At 35.3% G+C, this 18,162-nt stretch overlaps 1 protein-coding gene across 3 annotated transcripts in view; it reads left to right on the top strand.

Moving 5' to 3' along the window:
• The window catches only part of LOC135143753 (uncharacterized), a 108,327-nt gene extending 90,706 nt beyond the window's left edge, over nt 1–17,621 (top strand). For all 3 annotated transcript variants that reach the window (XM_064075679.1, XM_064075681.1, XM_064075680.1), the window contains 7 exons: nt 12,595–13,141; nt 13,190–13,445; nt 13,501–13,686; nt 13,740–14,090; nt 14,141–14,287; nt 14,337–14,613; nt 15,938–17,621. In XM_064075679.1, coding sequence (XP_063931749.1) covers nt 12,595–13,141; nt 13,190–13,445; nt 13,501–13,686; nt 13,740–14,090; nt 14,141–14,287; nt 14,337–14,613; nt 15,938–16,121 — 1,948 coding nt within the window. In that variant the 3' untranslated portion in view covers nt 16,122–17,621. The remainder of the gene's footprint in view (nt 1–12,594; nt 13,142–13,189; nt 13,446–13,500; nt 13,687–13,739; nt 14,091–14,140; nt 14,288–14,336; nt 14,614–15,937) is intronic.
• Nucleotides 17,622–18,162: the final 541 nt, after the last annotated feature.

The following is an 18,162-nucleotide window of genomic DNA, read 5'->3' on the forward strand; positions in this document are numbered from 1 at the left end:
TCATTTGTTCGATGTGCAATTTTTACGATATTTTAGTTTCTCGATTTTCAACTTCTCGATATAAAAAAGAGGAAAATTGGCGAAATTGTAAAACAGGAGAATCAAAAATGGGAAGACGAAAAACATTAAAATGAAAACTTTGAAAAATCTAAAAATCGGAAACCCTCTATAAAATTTTGTTATTGCTTATAGCTTGTTATAAAATAATAATAGTAATATAAAAGGAATCCTTCGTAAATAAAGATTATTTTTATTATTAAGAACTTATGAAATTGAAGAAACGAAAAATTGAAAAATCGAAAATACTAAATATACCAAAATATATTGTTAAATCGAAATATTGGAATGAAAGAAATTGAAAAAATCTAAAAATCAAAGACCGAAAACTTGAAAAATTCGGAAGAAGAAAAATAAAATCAAGAACCTGAAACAATGAGAAAACGAAAAATTGGAAAAATTTTGGAAATCGAGAAATTAAAAAACGATATCAAACAATTGGTCGAAAGTAAATAAATCCAGATTTTTTGAAAAATTATAAGATTTGATTTGCAAATTTTATTTTTTTATGACTTTCATAACTTGCACGGACACGGATATCAATTTGGATAAATAAAGATTGTAAAAATAATAATAATAATAACAGTCCCAAATTTTCGGGAAAATGAAGTGATAATTAATAAAATAAATTGCCTCATTCATTGTCATCCTGTAGAAGTAATTCTAAAATCTATGAGTGCATTACTAAGCCACAATTATCGAGTCATAAAATTTTGCATATTTCAGAGAGGATTTATTCGGCAAAATTTTGAGATGACATACATTTTTTGGAAGAGAATAAATAAATGTAGATTAACGATTTACCATAATTCGGTTTTGTAATTTCAAAGTTAATTTGCAACAAGTTGTTATACAGTATTGATTTTTTTTTTTTTCAAAAATCTGGATATCTAGAGTAAAAATTGAACACGGAATCATAAACACCATGTGAAGGATAGTAGCATCGGAAATAATTTGTCTAATAAAAATTCGGACAGACGACAAACGGACAGACGGAAATGGGAGACCAATTTTGTCGTACTGTAGGGGTCCTGAAACGTCGAGAAAACATAGCTTACGCTCAGGAAGTAAAAAATGACTCTTTTTCGTCAGTTTTATCTTGTTGGAAACGGAAATCGAAAAAGAAATTAAGCCAACAGAATTTACTGTACATTTTTTTTGAAATTTGCAGATGTTTTCGAGTACAAAATTTTTGCGTTTGATCGTTTCCCGTGGCCGTCACGTCAGCCTTGACTCTGTCAGGCGTCTTTTGCAACAATCGATTAAACATAATAAACAATAAATCAAAGACAAAAGAGCAGCGAATCGAAATGGAAAAACAAGGCAATCGTCGATCGCTTTAGACGATTAGTCAAGATTAATGTTATCCTCGTCGTCGGCAATCCATCAGGAAGCCGCCTAATGTCCAAATCGAATTAGAGCTAAAATGTGCCATCCAGAAAGTCGAGAATCCGTTAAATCGGCGTACGTCACGCATCACCCAGTGACCAGCGGGTCCAATAGAAGCAATCAAATTCGCCAATTTAGGGGTCCACAGCTGCCCAACGAAAATAGCTACCAATAGGCGAGGTCAAGCGATCACTTTGCAAAAGGGGGCCCATTACTGCACGCTTTCTAGATAATAAATCAATTAGGGCGTTTTTATTTATAATCGCGAGTTCAATACACTCGTTATTGGATGAAGGAAGAAAAAAAAAAAACGGTTGCGTGCTTTTCGCCTACAAAGTGCAACGTTTGACATGTGACCTGAAAATTGGACAATGCAATTGCATTCGTTTTTCGATGGGAGTACTCGTAATTATATAAAAGGCGCATTGAACCGATTATTCAACCCCAGATGTTGTGCACACTGCCAGAGGCAAGGAACTTTTTATTGCGATGGATTGCATTCGTACCGAATATTGTGGTGCAACGATCGACTTCTGACCCGGGGAATTGCTGCCGATCTTACCACCGGGAGGGTTATTGGACTCCACGGGAAAATTTTAAGCGCTAAAAATGGAAGCTGTTTTTGCCCGTTGTGGTTGCACAAGCTGCAGACTCTCTAACGCTTTTACCTCTCCGATGCATACTCCAAAATTGGAATTAATGTCATCTTTGTAGAAAGTAGAAGAGCCGCTCTTGGCAGGATTAGGTTTCGACTTTTAGACGTTATTTATTCCGACGGAACACTTCTAGAGTTGCTCAATTCCTAACTACGGACATTAAAAATTTTAGAATGTTAATAAGGATTTGCATTTGGAAGAGTTTATTTATTTATGGTCGAGGTGATTATGTGATGTAATGATAAATAAATAATGGGTCTTCTTTCTGACTGCGTTGACTCGGAGTCGAGGAAATCGTTAGTCAATCTGTGATAACCTTGTTTTTGTTTCCAGCGTTAGGAAATGCAGTTGTGCATAATGTTGACGATGAATAATTTTCAATTTACTTTTGATTTACGGTGTATTTACTTCTAGATTCACTCGTATCTATGTAGAGCAGCCGACGGAACCATTTGCTGGGTTTAGCTCCTCCATAATATTTTCATCTGTAACTTCATAATATTTATTAATCGGCCTCAAAAGATTTTTACTAAAACTAAAAATTATCTTTAAAAAAATAATAAATTATAGTATTTGTATTTATGATGATCTCCATGCATTGAAAAATATCGGGTGTTCAAAAAAAAATCAACAAATTGGTTTGTCAATGTCAATTGTATAGAGTGGTATGAATTAATAAAACACATGCGTTTTTCTCCATGTTTCCTTCCGTCAAAAAAGCAACCCCAACTTGATGACTTTTTTAATTGAACACCCGTTATGTACAGACAGTACCAGAATTTAGAATTATCTATTATATAATTTATATATGGTGAAATATGTCTCGGTACGTGCAATTTGCTTTTGTCAGGCACCCTATAATTTTTTTTTGTATTTGTCCACGACAGAGATGCTGAAAAAGCAGGAAGTTTGTAAACTCGGATAATAATAAAATTTTGAGATCGAAAAAATTGTATAATTGAAATATCGAATAATTGAAAAATCAAAAATCGAAAGACTGCAAAATTACAAAATTGAAAATTTTAGCGACTTTGATTTTTTTTGAAAACACCCACATGGTAATCAACATTTTTGCAAGGACAAGTATAGCAATTTTGTACTCCCAAATTTTCAAAAAATTGACCGATTCATTTCTTTCAGTCAACCTGTATAACCAATTCTTAAAAGAGTGATTGTAGTGATAAATCATCATACTCTGCACATTTTTGGTAGGATTTATTCGTCAAAATTTTTAGATGCCATCAATTTTTTAGGGGGTTAACACATACATTTTGAATTAAATAAAGTTTAGTTAGCGTTTTGTTATCTACACGATATCCATGAGACACACATAAAGTTTGACAATAATCGGTCCAGTAGTTTCGGAGACGATCTGTCTAATTTAGACTGACATAGAGGACAGACAGACGGAAACATAGCTGCCGCTCTGCAAGTAAGAACAGAAAAATTAAAAAATATCATAAAGAAAAAATATGTCAAATATACGGTATACCTCCAGGAGCCATCCTTGAACCGGCTTTATTTCTGTTTTAGGTGGACGACCTTCCCAAAACTAGCATTAAAACTATAAAATTGTTTTGTATGACGGTACATTGCGACTTCGCGTTTTTGTCGTCGTGGGACAAATTCCAGCGAAAAAACCAAATTTACTAGCAAAATCGAGGCTTCGCATTTTTAATCTCGGCAAAGTGTGCTGTCGATTTATCAGCTCGGTATTGGTCAGCGTCGTCGTAAAAGGCGTTTTTCACCGTAATAAATTTGCGTGCTGCCATACTCAACCCAATTAAAACTGCGAGCTGTAGAATGCGCCTTAAAACGGCCAAACCGGCTCACAATTTTCTATCGATGTGATTGGCGATTTTGTGTCCGAAAAGTGGTATTTACGGTTCAACGATCTGTGACGTCATCAGGTTAGTAGGTTAGTCGTATTCAGGCCGTCTAAAAAAAATCACATCCACCATTACACGCCTTCTTCGCCATCATCATCCAGTCTCTTTTGTTGCAACCGGATCAAATTATCTTCTATGACATATCGACTGACACACATACCGGACCAGTAAAATTACATATAAAGATAACAATATCGCCGCTTCAAAAATAAACCACTCGAGGTCGTTGATCCCTGGAAGCTCACGTCGTTTTAATGTTTTTATGCATGCAATGCACGACTCTTTATTTTTGTAACATAATATTTGAACTGTGAAAGTTGCTGCTCCACTGGTGGTGCCTTAACCCAGTCCGAGTGTTGATCGAATGGCGCCGAAAGAGAACTGACTTATCAACAATTTACCGTGTTTGTTGGTAAATACGAACATTATCTGCTTATCTATTTGCTCGTGCCCAATTGCCGGTTCAATGTTTCGACGCCTCCTGTGGGGAGTCCTTTTTGTTTGTCAAAATATCGACGTAAAAATGCGCATAGCTCAAGGGTCCAACCTTGGACCGCCATTATTTTTACTTTTCGTGAGTGACCTTCTTAAGATTTGGTCTACGTCCGGCAGGGAAGGAAATGAGCGTCATTTAAATTAATATTAATATTAATCAGACGGTTATAACATTATTTAAAAATCGGGTTTGGAAATTCATAGCTTGAACTTTGTGGCTGTGTAAATCGTGCATGCGTTCGGTATTTACTTGTTTTGTAATAATTCGATGTTGTTGGCGTGACTGGTCGGCTAATGTTTAGTGAAGGGAATACTTGGATTTTTTTACCGGTTTCGATTGCAAAAGAAAAAGAGCTGTCAGTCTTCACCGATCAAGATAAATTAATACGACTCTTGAGACTGTTTATTTTGTGTAAATGTGCTGTTTACTGCTCTTTAGCAAAAAGAAAGATTAAAGCAGTATGTGTCGTTTGACTTGAAGGAGTAAATAAAATTTGAATTTACGCTTTATTCCGTAAGGAATTTTAAGTACGCCGGACAAGAGAAATCTTCGCACTGAACAAAATTAGGAAATACCACAAAAATGCGGACTTATCTCTTCCTCTTCCTCTTTTTGGTTTAGTTATCATAATAGTTGGGTCTTTCCTACATGGCGCTTTTCCGTGTGCAGCTTTATCTTTTTGTTTCTAAAAAATATATATATAAATAAAATATCGATTTTAGGCAAATTGGTGGAATATTCGAAGAAATTAAGCCGAAAAGAACTCTAAAAGTCGAAATCCACAAAAATGTGTTTGGGTAATTTTCGAAGTGATACGGAGAAATATTGAAAAATTGACGACGGCCTTGAAAAGTTGACTAAAAATCTAAAAAATTGAAAAGAAAATTTTTTAAATATCTCAAAAATTATCATTTTTTGCTACATCAATTCTGCACAAATTGTTGGAATTTTCCAAGAAATGAAGCCAAAATAACTTCTACAAGTCCAAAAACTTTCCAAGGGTGTTTGGAAAACAGTCAAAAACTTTCATGGCGGGAAACGACGAATTGAAAAGTTGCCCAAAAAAATTCAAACTATCTAAAAATTAAATAATCGAGAAACTGAAAAAACGAAAATTCAGAAAGTCATAATATCTAAAATGAATAGTCAAAAAATTAAAATAGCTAAAATTTCAAAATGGAACATTTGCAAATCCAAAATTGAAAAAACGAAAACTTCAAAAATTAAAAACGGGGAAACCAAAAATCAAAAAATTGTAATATCGAAAAAGCAAAAATGAGGAAACTGAAGAATGAAAAATCAAAAATCAAACTATCTAAAAATTCGAAAATCTGAAAATTTAAACACGGATAATCGAAAAATTAAAAATAGAGCAACTGATTATTGTAAAATGGAAATATTGCCTACCGAAAAATTAAATTATCCAAACATTGAACAATCTAAAAATTGTAGAAACTAAAAACTGAAAAATCTCAAATCGGAAAACTGAAAACTGGAAAAATTGTAAAATCCAAACGTTAAAATTAAAAATCGAAACATTGAAGTTGATGATCTGAAAAACTAAAAACGGTAAACTGAAAAATCGAAAAATTAAAAAATCAAAATAGCAAAAATTCAAAATCGAAAATTTGCAAATCCAAAACTGAAAAAACAGAAACTTGGAAAATTAAAAACGGAGAAACCAGAAATCGAAAAATTAAAAATGGGGAACTGAATAAATGAAAATTGAAAATCAAAACAGGTAAAATTTTAAAAATCGAATAATTAAAAATGACGAAACGAATCGAAAAATCAAATCACGTATGTAAAAACTGAATAATCAAACAATTGCGGAAATGAAAGGCTGAAAAATCAAAAAATCGAAAAATTGGAAAAACTATAAAGCGAATAAATTGGAAAATTGAAAAACTATAAAATCGAGAAACTGAGAAATAGAAAAATTAAAAAGAGAAAAACTGAAAAACGAACAATCGAGAAATCAAATTATTAAAAATTGAATAATAATCGAACATGGCAGAAACGAAAAATTGAAAAATCGAAAAATCAAAGTATGTAAAAATTTAAAATCCAAAAATCTGAAAGATTTGAAACTGAAAAAGTGTGAAATCGAAAAATTGCCTATCGAAAAACTGAAGAAACGAAGCGAAAAATCATATCATAGGAATAGGAAGGAATACCGGAAAAATTACAGAAACGAAAAAATTTAAAAACCAAAAATCGAATAATGAGAAATCAAAAAATTTAAAATGAAGAAACTGAAAAATTGTAACATTGAAAAACTGAGGAAACGAAAAACTGAAAAATCGAAAAATGAAAAATTGAGAAACTGAAGAAATGAAAAACAAAAAATCAAAGCATGTAAAAATTCAAAAATTTGAAAAACTAAACACGAATAACTGAAAAATTGAAAACTGTAGAAGAATTAAAAATCGAGAAACTGAAATATGGAAAAATTAAAACTGAAAAAAACGAAAAACTGAAATCGAAAAATTGCCAGTAGAAAAACTGAAGAACCGAGTCAAAAAATTTTATTATGTAAAAATTCAAAAATCGAAAAATTGCAGAAACAAAAATTTGAAAAAGTAAAAACGGATAAACTGAAAAATAGCAAATAAAAAATCGAAAAGTCAAATGATTAAAAATTGAATAATCAAAAATTGCACAAACGAAAAATTGAAAAATCGAAAAATTGGAAAAACAAAAAATTGGAAAAATCGTAAATCGAAAAACTGAAGAAACGAAACTATCTAAAAATAATCTAAAAAATAAAAAATCGAGAATATAGAAAATAGCTATAGATTAAAAAAAAGAAAACTTGCAAATTCAAAAATTGAGCAAACGAAAATTTGAAAATTAAAAAAGGGCGAAACAAGAAATCGAAAAATTGTGAATTCGGGAAATTAAAAGCGTCTAAACTGAAAGAGGAAAAATCGAAAAGTTGTAAAAAAAATGGTGCATTAGCTCTGTGACACTTTATTAAGGACCATTTATTGAGTAAAGAAAAAATAGTCTAAAAAGTCATTGGACTTAACTCTCGAACACGTGGGATTCAAAAATTCATTTTTCTTATCGATATTTCGAGAGTCGAAATCTACAAGAAAATTTTCGTAGGATGCTAGTTGTTGAAAAATTACGACTTTTGTAAAATTGACTAAAAATCCTCAAAAATTGTGATAAATATATTTTGAAGAAGAGATTAAAAAAACATAATTTGTTTAAGGTCCCGAACCAAGGTTTGAAAATGAAATTCTTTGAGTATCCATCTCCAAAATTGACATTTCCCATTGCATCGATTGTGGCAAAATTGTTGGAATTTTCGAAAGAATGAAGCCGAAAATAACTATAAATCGAAATCTATAAGAAAATGTCAAGCTAATTTTCCAATGGTGCTAAGGAGCATTGATCAACCAAGATTTTTGGAAAACTTGCCTAAAAATCGTCAAAAAATTTCGGGAGATATATTTCGATGAGCTGATCCGAAAAGTGTGAGTTATTGATGGTCCTGGACCAAGATTTTCGAAAAATTTGCCAAAATTCATTTTTTTTACATGTTGATTTTTCATTTCATCCATTTTGGGAAAAATGTTAGAATTTTCAAAAAAATGCACCGAAAACAACAACTACACGTTTAGTTCCTCCATCACAAAAAGATATAACGGAGTTAGAACTTTCGGTTTTATTTATTCAGTGGTAATTTTTTATCACCGGAAGAAATCACGCGAGAAAACTCCGATAACCCCTGAGCCCGTCCAGAAAAAGTTGAAGGAACTCGGCTCCCGGCTACCGGTTTACTTCTTACGCCATCTCAAGTCGTACATTTATCGAACTTAATTCAGCATTAATTAACTCATACCTTATCCATTTTAATTACTCAAACGCACAATTTCGCTCACCTAATCAAACCCCAACCTTGAACCCCCCGCCCTCCCCCCAAGGCTCCGCAAACACGATCAATCATAGCCTTCATTACAGAAATTGTTTTCCGATAATTCTCGACCGTCTGTTCTGCAAAAAAAAAAAAAAAAATTAAAATGCACTCACCTCACCCCGGAGCAAAAGGGCTAAAATAACCGGTGCACCGGGGATAATTAACAGAGAGCTCTCGTAATGCGGTTCTCTTGTTTCTTTGTTTTCTAATTAAGCGCGATGGGGAGAGTGGGACCCTCGGGAGCCATGGGTACTTGCTAGTTCATTACGTAATCCGTGTATATTTTTCGGTTGTTCGCTCGCTAGTCTGATGCTGGTCTAGGGATCGATGTTGGGTCGGCTCCAACACGTGACCTTTATGAACTCTGGTGACCTCCCGGTGCAACGCACTGAACAAATACACATTACACACTAAACGAATGCTGGGCGACTTAATGAAATCGCCGGGAAACAAGGGAACATAATTAATAAACTTGTTTTCGAAGCGCTGGGCGTTTTTCGATGGTAGGTCACGTGCGGAAATTGGGCTCGTGCCGAGATAATTATTGATAAGAGTGGGTCGGAAGGGGTTCGCCGATTGATAACGGGAGGCAGACGTTTCAATCGTCCGACTGGTCGTTCTCCTGGAACCCACCAACCTTCCTTTTTTCGAAAAGGATCCCCTTTTAAGGATGCCATAACTCCGAACTGGCATGGAACATTCTCTTTAACATGTAAGGAGAATGAACTACTTACCTTGTGAATGTCGTTAGCGTATGTACGTCTTGGTTTGTTAACATAAACCATCCAGAATGGTTCTTCCAAGGTTAAGTGGTCTATTTTCGTCGAAATGTCCGGATTTACCATCCATCGTCGCGAATAAATTTGAATTTTTTAACGACAGTTTTCGACCATGTGCGGTAAATTACCGTATAAAAATTAATTTGTTTGGATGCGGCGTTCGAACCCAAACGCCGACCACCAGCTTTAAAAGAATCTAATTGCAAAGATAAATGCGCCTTACTTTATTTCATCGGGGTATAATGCGTTACGGTATCTCGGATAATCGTAAGCAAACAGCTACTAAATGGAGTGGCGACACACTTAAATTTTCGACAACCCATTACTCCGTTTCTTGATGGTACCACCAAGTGTTAATTGCGTCGTCAAAATGACTCCTCTCCGGCAACGCCACCTACTCTATCGGACTCGTCTTCGAGAAAGAAAAATTAGCCTCTCATTACGCCAGACTTGACACAAACATTAAACTCGGCAGAATCGGCTAATTACGACTGCTGCAGCCGTAAATTTCCTAGATGCGATACGAGCTAACAACATCCTGTAACGATTTTATATTTCCACAATATTTGTGACCTTCGTTGTGGGAAGAATCACTCGATAATTAACGAGTAAAATGTCTGTGAAACCGACTCGTTACATGCCATCTAATTTCAGTGATCACATTGCAAATGGCAATTTTTGAAATGATTCCGACCTTGTCGGAGACAATATCCCAAGAAATATGGCCTCTTTGGGAGTTATCCAACTATAAAGCAGACGTAAATACACGTTCCGCGGTAATAAATCAGGAAATCCGTACGAAAATAGCTTAAACGTATCATTACACAATTTGTAAGGGTCTATTGGCGATGTGGACGAAGATATGGAGGGAACGCGCACCCTGACGCCGACTTCAGCGGTTGTTAAGCCCCTGAAACAAATTCAATTCAAACACAGCATTAACAACAACATTTTTGGCGCAGCAATGAGTTTTATATGTACGCTATAGCACTTTTGAAGAACAAATAGTTTTTAAGGCAAGTCAGTATTTTGCGATGTTAGCTGATATATTGTCAACAAAAACTTCTAAGAATTTAGTTGAATTTGTTGAAATGAGTCACTGAGGATCTAAGTTTGAACACTGCTGTCTAAATTTATATTTTTAAATTTAGAATTAAAAATCATTGATTTATTTTAATTTTAGGTCATTGATTCAAACCTCTTTTCAGCTTTTTCAAGACCCAATGCAGCTCTGTAATACTCGTATCATCAGCAAATAATACTTTATGTTGATTGTCATCTTATGTAACGTCTTTCACGTAAATCATAGAGAGTAAAAGGTCCAAGATTGACCCTTGTGGTGCTCCTTTAATACCAATTACTTTATTTGATTTGATTCTTTTGCCTGCAATATAATCTGCAGCGTACTGCATTCTGTTGGTTAATATTTGATGAGTGACACAATCAAACGCTTTAGATAGATCTAGGCACACCATTGCAGTCTTTAAGTTATCATTCGATGATTGTACTATTTTTGATAATCCCTGATATATTGCCCTTTATATAGATTTATTTTTTCGGTATCCATTTTGGTCATTAATTAATAATAATTATTATTAACATTAATTAAATATATACATTTTGTTTTTTGGCAAAAAGGTGCCCCACAGTCTGACAACGAATGGAAAATTCATCACGACTGAGATCCAGAGGGATGGCTGGGGCTTTTTTTTGTACTTCATACATATAGTTTTCTCTGAGTCATCACTGAAGAACATGTTTCACATGATAATTCTTGTAAAAAAATACGGATTTTGCAGTTAAGCTCCGCCTCCATTGACTAACGACGAACAAAGAAATAGCGTCACAACGGAGATAGGGTGGGTGGGTGGGGCTTATGTTTTCCTTTTTTCTTCTTCTTAATATATTTTGTTTTTTCTCCATAACAAGAAACTGAAAACATGTTTAAAATTGTGATAACGTTTTTATTCGTTGTGAGCCGAAGGATGGAGTTTATTGCAAAATGCTTATTTTTCTACAAGAAACTACTATGTGAAACGTGTTTTTAAATAACATGTTGTTCAAAGAAAACTATATACAGGGTCTTTCTTTTATTTGATTCAACCCCTGTAACTTTTTTATTCTTAAAGATAAAGCTGTAGTTCTTTGAGCAAATTTGTATCATTTTAAAAGATCTATGTGATGGAAACCTTACATTTTTATTATCAGTTTTGGTAGAACTGGAAATCACGTCAACTTCACTAGATATATTTTTTGGAAAGATTGATTTTTCTAAAATATCAAAAGCAACCAATATTTTAAAAAGTTATTCAGTAAAATAGACCAAAGATTCATATTTATTGATGATAATGTAGTTAAAATAATAAAAAAAGTTACAGGGGTTGTATTAAATAAAAGAAACAAGTGGCATGTTAAGAAAAAAATCAAAAAATAGTCCCACCCACCCGCCCCCCTCTCAATTGTGATGAATTTTTCATTCGTTGTCAGACCGAGAGGCGGAACTTAATTGCAAAATCGATGTTTTCTGACATGCTTAAAATTTTTTGTAATTACGCTCCGCCCCTCAGTCTGACAACGAATGGAAAATTCATCACGATTGAGATCCAGAAGGGCTTATCTTTTGTTTTTTTTTTACTTCATACATATAGTTTTCTCTGAGCCATCACTGAAGAACATGTTTCACATGGTAATTCTTGTAGAAAAATGCGGATTTTGCAGTTAAGCCCCGCCCCCATTGACTAACGACGAATAAAGAAAAAGCATCACAGTTGAGATAGGGTGGGTGGGTGGGGTTATGTTTTGCATTTTTTTTCTTCTTAATATATATATTGTTTTTTCCCCATAACAAGAAACTGAAAACATGTTTAATTATAATTCATTCTAGATCCTTTCTTGTAAAAGGGGGTAATTTCTGCTCTTTCTAGTTTTTGAAACGCCACAAGAAATTGTTTCATTAATTATATCTGACAGAGTATTAGATATTTCTTCAGCGACAAATTTTAGTACTTTAACAGGAACATAATCTCCAAGTGAATGTATTTTTTAGTTTTTTATTACATTGAATACTTCTAGATTTGTTACGGGTGGCATAAAGAGACTTTTTGAGGAGAAAGACGTCAATTAGATTTTTTTCGTACAATTATTTTGTTTAATATGAGAATTGCACTGATGTATACAGAAATTGTTTATTTCATTTAAAATTTTTGCTCAGTTTCTTGATTTTTAATAGTTTTCAAGAATCTCTGGGATCCCTTGTCTTGTTTTTGAAGTACTTGCAACGTTATATGGGAGTAATTAATAATAACTAGTTTTAGAACTCGCTAATTCGAATAAATGCAATGTTAAATCGTTACTGAAGAACACTGTTTTCAGTTCGTTAATAGTGGCTTTTCTTTTCCAGGGTAGATACAACAACGGTCCATTTCCCATGCCTCATCACAGATCACCGGCCCCTCCCCATCCACCTGGCCTTCCGAGGCCTCACCGTCTCCGCCGCCTCCCGCCAGATCCTCCAAGAAGTGGACGGTCTGGTTCGTCCCGGACAGATCCTCGCCGTCATGGGTCCCTCCGGTTGCGGCAAGACCACCCTCCTCAACTGCCTCAGCGGGCGGTTGAAACTCGACTCTGGCCAGATCTTCTTCAACAGGGACCTCCTGTGCAAACGCTGGAAGCGCAAAATCTGCTACGTCCTCCAGCAGGACATCTTCTTTCCCGACCTAACCCTCCGCCAGACCCTGGAGTACACCGCAAGACTGAGATTGCCCGACACCATGAGCCATTCGCAGAAGATGCAGTACGTGGATCACATCATCGACGTGCTCGAGCTGCAGAACTGTCAAGACACCATCATCGGGGACTACATCAAGCGGGGTCTGAGCGGCGGCGAGAAGAAGAGAGCGAATATCGCGTGTGAATTGTTGACCAATCCGTCGTTGATGCTTCTGGATGTAGGTTCGAAGCGTGCTCTCGGAAGGGTGTAATTGTGGGTGTTGCAGGAACCTACGTCTGGGTTGGATTCGCATGCGGCGCACAGTTTGATGACGACGCTGAAGAGGTACGCGGTGACGGAGGGGAAGACGGTGGTGATCACCCTGCATCAGCCCTCGTCACAGATTTTCCATTTGTGTGATAAGTTGTTGCTTTTGTGTAACGGACAGACGGCGTATTTTGGGGACACTTGCAAAGTTGTGGACTTTTTTAGTAATATCGGACTGAATATCATGCCACATTACAATCCTGCCGATTTTATATGTAAGTAGCTTGTTGGGGTGATTTTGTTCTTCGTTGACGGATGATTTTCTCGCAGTGGAACAAATAAAAGGAACAAACGACGTGAGGCAAAGGATAATAACGGCAGCTCGGGAAGCTCGCAAGAGCAAGGACTACCCCATCGAACTCCAGACCGACTGTTCGTACATCACCGACAAATACAGCGACCATCACGCCACCAAAATCCTACCCGCAACGCACGGACCGTACCCAAGCTTAGAACGTAAGTAGATAATCTCGTCGGGTGTCCCAGTGAAGTCTGACGACTTTTTCCAGAAGATACGATAAACTCGATGGAGCCGGACGTGCGAAGACTTTGGCTGGATACCCATTCCCACGCGTCGTCGTCGGTTAGTTCGGAAACGAGCGACGCAGACTGTTACTTCTCGTGGCCTACGAGCTTCTGGACGCAGTTCAAAGTATTGTCGCAGAGGAACTTCCAAGAGGCGCGGCCTAGGATGTTGTCGAAACTTAACTGGGTACAAACTATAGGTTTAGGTTTATTGGCTGGACTGCTGTGGTTCCAGCTGGAGCGACGCGAAGAGGCTCTGCACGACATTCAAGGCTGGATGTTCTTCTCGACGACGTACTGGATGCTGTTCGCCCACTTCGGAGCGCTCAGTTCTTGTAAGTCTCCTCAGACTCGACTGGCCTCAATGCTAACCCAGTTAATCTAGTCCCCCCAGAACGCGAGGTCATCAACAAAGAGAGACAATCAGGGGCGTATCGGTTATCGGCGTACTATCTAGCCAAAATGATAGGGGAGTTACCCTTGACCATCACCCTACCGGCGGTCTACCACCTTATCTCATATCCTATGTTAGGTAGGTCGTGCGGAAGTCGAGTCGGCTCGAAACTAATACCTTTTTCCAGGTTTTCATTCACCCTTCGTGTTTCTCACCCTTTTGGGCTTCTTGTTGTTGAATACAATAGTTGCACAAAGTGTGGGCTTCTTCATCGGAGCCTGTTGTATGGACATGCAAGTGAGCATCACAATCAGCGCCCTCTACACGCTGGCGACACAGCTTTTCGGAGGTTACCTTGCCACCAACATACCGGTCTGGCTGACTTGGATGAAGTACATGTCGATGGTGCACTACGCGTACCAGAACATGCAGATCGTCGAGTTCAGCGAGGGACTGCCGATACTGTAAGTTCGGGCCAACCATCGAAAACTAACTTTGTGTAATGTATTGAAAATGTATTTTCAAGGTGTTAGGATCTCGCTTCAAAAGAATTTTCGGAATTTTAAGAATATGTATGTAAAATATCGGCGATTCGTTTATTTTCACAAGCCGACGGTGTTTCGAGTCGTCGACACCTTAATTTCTCGCCTTTGCTTGGTTTGTTAATTTCTGAGCTTAAACTAACGAAGTATTGTAATCGAATCTTTTGGACGATAATTAATCAAAATTTGTTCGTTCATCCCATTTCAAAATTTTGACGAATAAATCCTCTGAAAAATGCAAAATGTTATGACTTTGTAATTGTGGTTTATCAGTGCACTTATAGATTTTAGCATTATTTATGCAGAGTGACTCAAAAAAAAAGAGACATTCAGTGCATTGAATAAAATCAAGAAAGGCTCACTCCATTTTCTCGAAAGCGCTTGTTGATTTTAGTTTCTTCAATTTTTCAAGTTCTTGATTTCCAATTTTTAGATTTTTCAAAGTTTTCATTTTATACTTTCTCCTATTTTCATATTTGATTTTACAATTTTACAATTTTTGCTTTTTTTGACTCCAGAAATTGAAAAATTCATAAACTAAAAAATCGGAAAAACTGAAGAAACAAAAAATTGAATCATTAAAAAACTATAAATCGAGAAACTTAAAAATCGAAAAAAATTATTGAATCGTGAAATTGGAAAGAAGAAAAAAAGAATTGACTCGAAAAATTGGAAAACCTAAAAATTTTAGAATCGTCAAAATTGGAAAATCGAAAAACTGTGATATTGTTGGAAGATCGAAAAATTGAAAAATTAACTATCGACAAACTGAAAAATGAAAAATTGAAGAAACGAAAAATATAAAATCGAGAAACAGAAAAAAACAAAAATTAAAAATTTAAAAGTTGAAAAATTGAAAAATGCAAAATTGAAAACCCGTAAAATTGCAGTCTAAAAACTGAAAGATACAAAAGTTGGAAATTCGAAAAACTGAAAAATTTAAAAATGAAAATTCGAAGAATTGCATGTCGTAAAATTGAAGGAATAAAAAAATCAAAAATTGAGAAATTGCAAATCGAAAAACTGAAGAAACGGAAACTGAAAAAAATTTGTTCTGAAAAAAAAAATCGTAACGTAACGAAAAGTTGAAACATTGAAAAACTAAAAATTGAAAACATAAAAGGATTTTAAAATTCAATAATTGAAAAATGAAAAGCTCGAGAAATGGCAAATCTAAAAACTGAATAAACAAAAATCGTAAAAATTGTTAGTGTAAGACTAATTTTCGACAATTTTTTTTTTGCAGATGTGCGCAGCAGTCCAAGTTCAAGGTTTGCACCGATTCGGAGCACATCCCCGTCTCGGCCATATTGGAGGCTCAGGGATCGTACCTTCCTTTATGGGCGAACACGTTCGTCTTGCTAGCCTTCTTACTCGTCTTTCGTATCCTAGGCTACATCGTACTGCGCTATTTCAAAGCTCCCAAGTGACCCTAAACGAATTCTTGTATCATAAAATTGTGATAAAAAAATATACATAATGTAATACGATAGATATTAGTCGTGCAGACGACAAAAATCAAAACTTAGGCGTTTCGGTTCGGGCGCCGCTAAACGGACAGTTGTGACTGCGGTTAATTTTTTTATGAACAGGCTGTGCTTCAATGTAACTCATTCGTGTTACTTTTACGTTAAGTTCTTAATTTTAATCGTTCATTCCAACTTGTTTTTAGTATGAAGAATTTCGTCGTGATGATCTGGCTGTAGAATTCTTTGTAATAACGACAGGTTATCGGCTTATTATTTTTATTTCAAGTGAGGAGGGAGTGTGTTTGCACAGTGCCTTGGTTTCTTTTCGTTTTAGTATTCGATGTGCCAAGTATCGACAACCAGCTACGGCAACTGCCAGATTTAAACCGTTCATGTATTAAGAGAAGTGCACTGCGTTCTGCGAGGCGTGATAACGTTGATAAGAGTTTGTGTTGTGGTGCAAAGAGTCATGCAGTTCTTCGATTGCATTGCACGTCTTTACATCCGTTTAGGAAATTTGCGAGGTCTACAACGCAAACGTTCCGACGGCGTCGACTTTATTGGTACTTAATTGTAAATAAATTTGACCCGATTCGCACGACAAAATTTTCCTTTCGAGCAATAATGACGGAAGAATATCGCAAAGAGAGTGTCTGGTAGCTTGGGCCGGTGCGTGACTGTAGATCTTCGTAAATTTCCAAATACTCAAATGTATATTTTTGTTATGTTTACGATTATAAGTACATCACTACACAAAGGTAACTATTGCATTTTTTAAAACTATATTTAAATCTAAGTATGTTTATTTTTGTGTAATTTAAGTTTTAACAAGCGAGACATTACCTGATATGTATGATTACCAATCAAGTGTTCAAACACTTAGTCAAAGCGAATGCCCTAGCGTCACGCATTAAGATCACAGCTTTTATAACTTGTACAGATATAATATATTTATTAAAACGGTTTTAATCGTGACCGCGGGCTGTAATATAACCATATAAATAAACTTTCTGCGAATATTTGCCTTTCTTACTTTTTTTAAATTAAGTTCTTGTATATAAACGTAAATTTTATTACTTTGGACCAATTCTAAACGTGAAAATTCTAACAGACAGTTGGCTTATAATTGTTAGCAAACAGATCGTTTTTATACATTGTTACCGCACGATGATTTAGAAGGTACTGTTGGCAGAAATAGTATTTATCAGAAATCTATAATAGTTGTTAGCGAGACACTAAAAGACCAAATTTTAACTGCCATTTTCAAAATTAATGCCAAGCTGTTGTTGAACATTTGAAAATGTTGGAAAGACTAATAATATCAAATGTTATTCATATCATATGATGCTATTGTTTATTATTATCTCATACGTCTATACTTCCACGTATATGTATAATTGTACAAAGACAAACTCCTTGTATCTATGTTATAGCTAGTCCTAGCCTCTCATTTAACTAGGAACTATTTATATAAATCAATAAAGAGTTTATTAATATGAAAACCGCTTTTTATTTATCGCCGCCTATGCATATGCATGCTTTTCCTAAATTAACATACTTAAAAACATATCAAACCAAGTTCGACACTAAACTGTTTTCGCCCAGAACCCATTTTTGGTTCTGTTCCTTGAATCAAATGCTAAATCTTTAAAATGAGTATGTACCTATTTACTAGACATCGGTTTATTTAAAGCCTAAAGCCTGGAATATTTCTAGCTTCAAGGACTACCTATCTTAGTTGTAATAAATAAATATGCAAATTTTATGTTATAATTACTGTGGCTACGTAAAATCCAGATAAAACCTCCATTCAAAATCTACTGTAAAATCTCAACTCAAAGATTAAAAGCAGATGTTGTGTTAAGAGCTAAAATAAGTTTTTAAATAACTGATGTTTGGTAAAACTCACGAGTTTACAAAAGCCAAATCTCTCTCTTATAATTTTTGTTCTTGGAAATATTTTTTGTTTCTTGTGTGACGTATATGTACAACGTACGAATTA

The sequence above is a fragment of the Zophobas morio genome, unplaced genomic scaffold (assembly GCF_036711695.1).
Source record: "Zophobas morio isolate AGI-343-1 ecotype UQ-CSIRO unplaced genomic scaffold, CSIRO_AGI_Zmor_V1 ptg000075l, whole genome shotgun sequence".
In the NCBI taxonomy this organism is placed as follows: Eukaryota; Metazoa; Arthropoda; class Insecta; order Coleoptera; family Tenebrionidae; genus Zophobas; species Zophobas morio.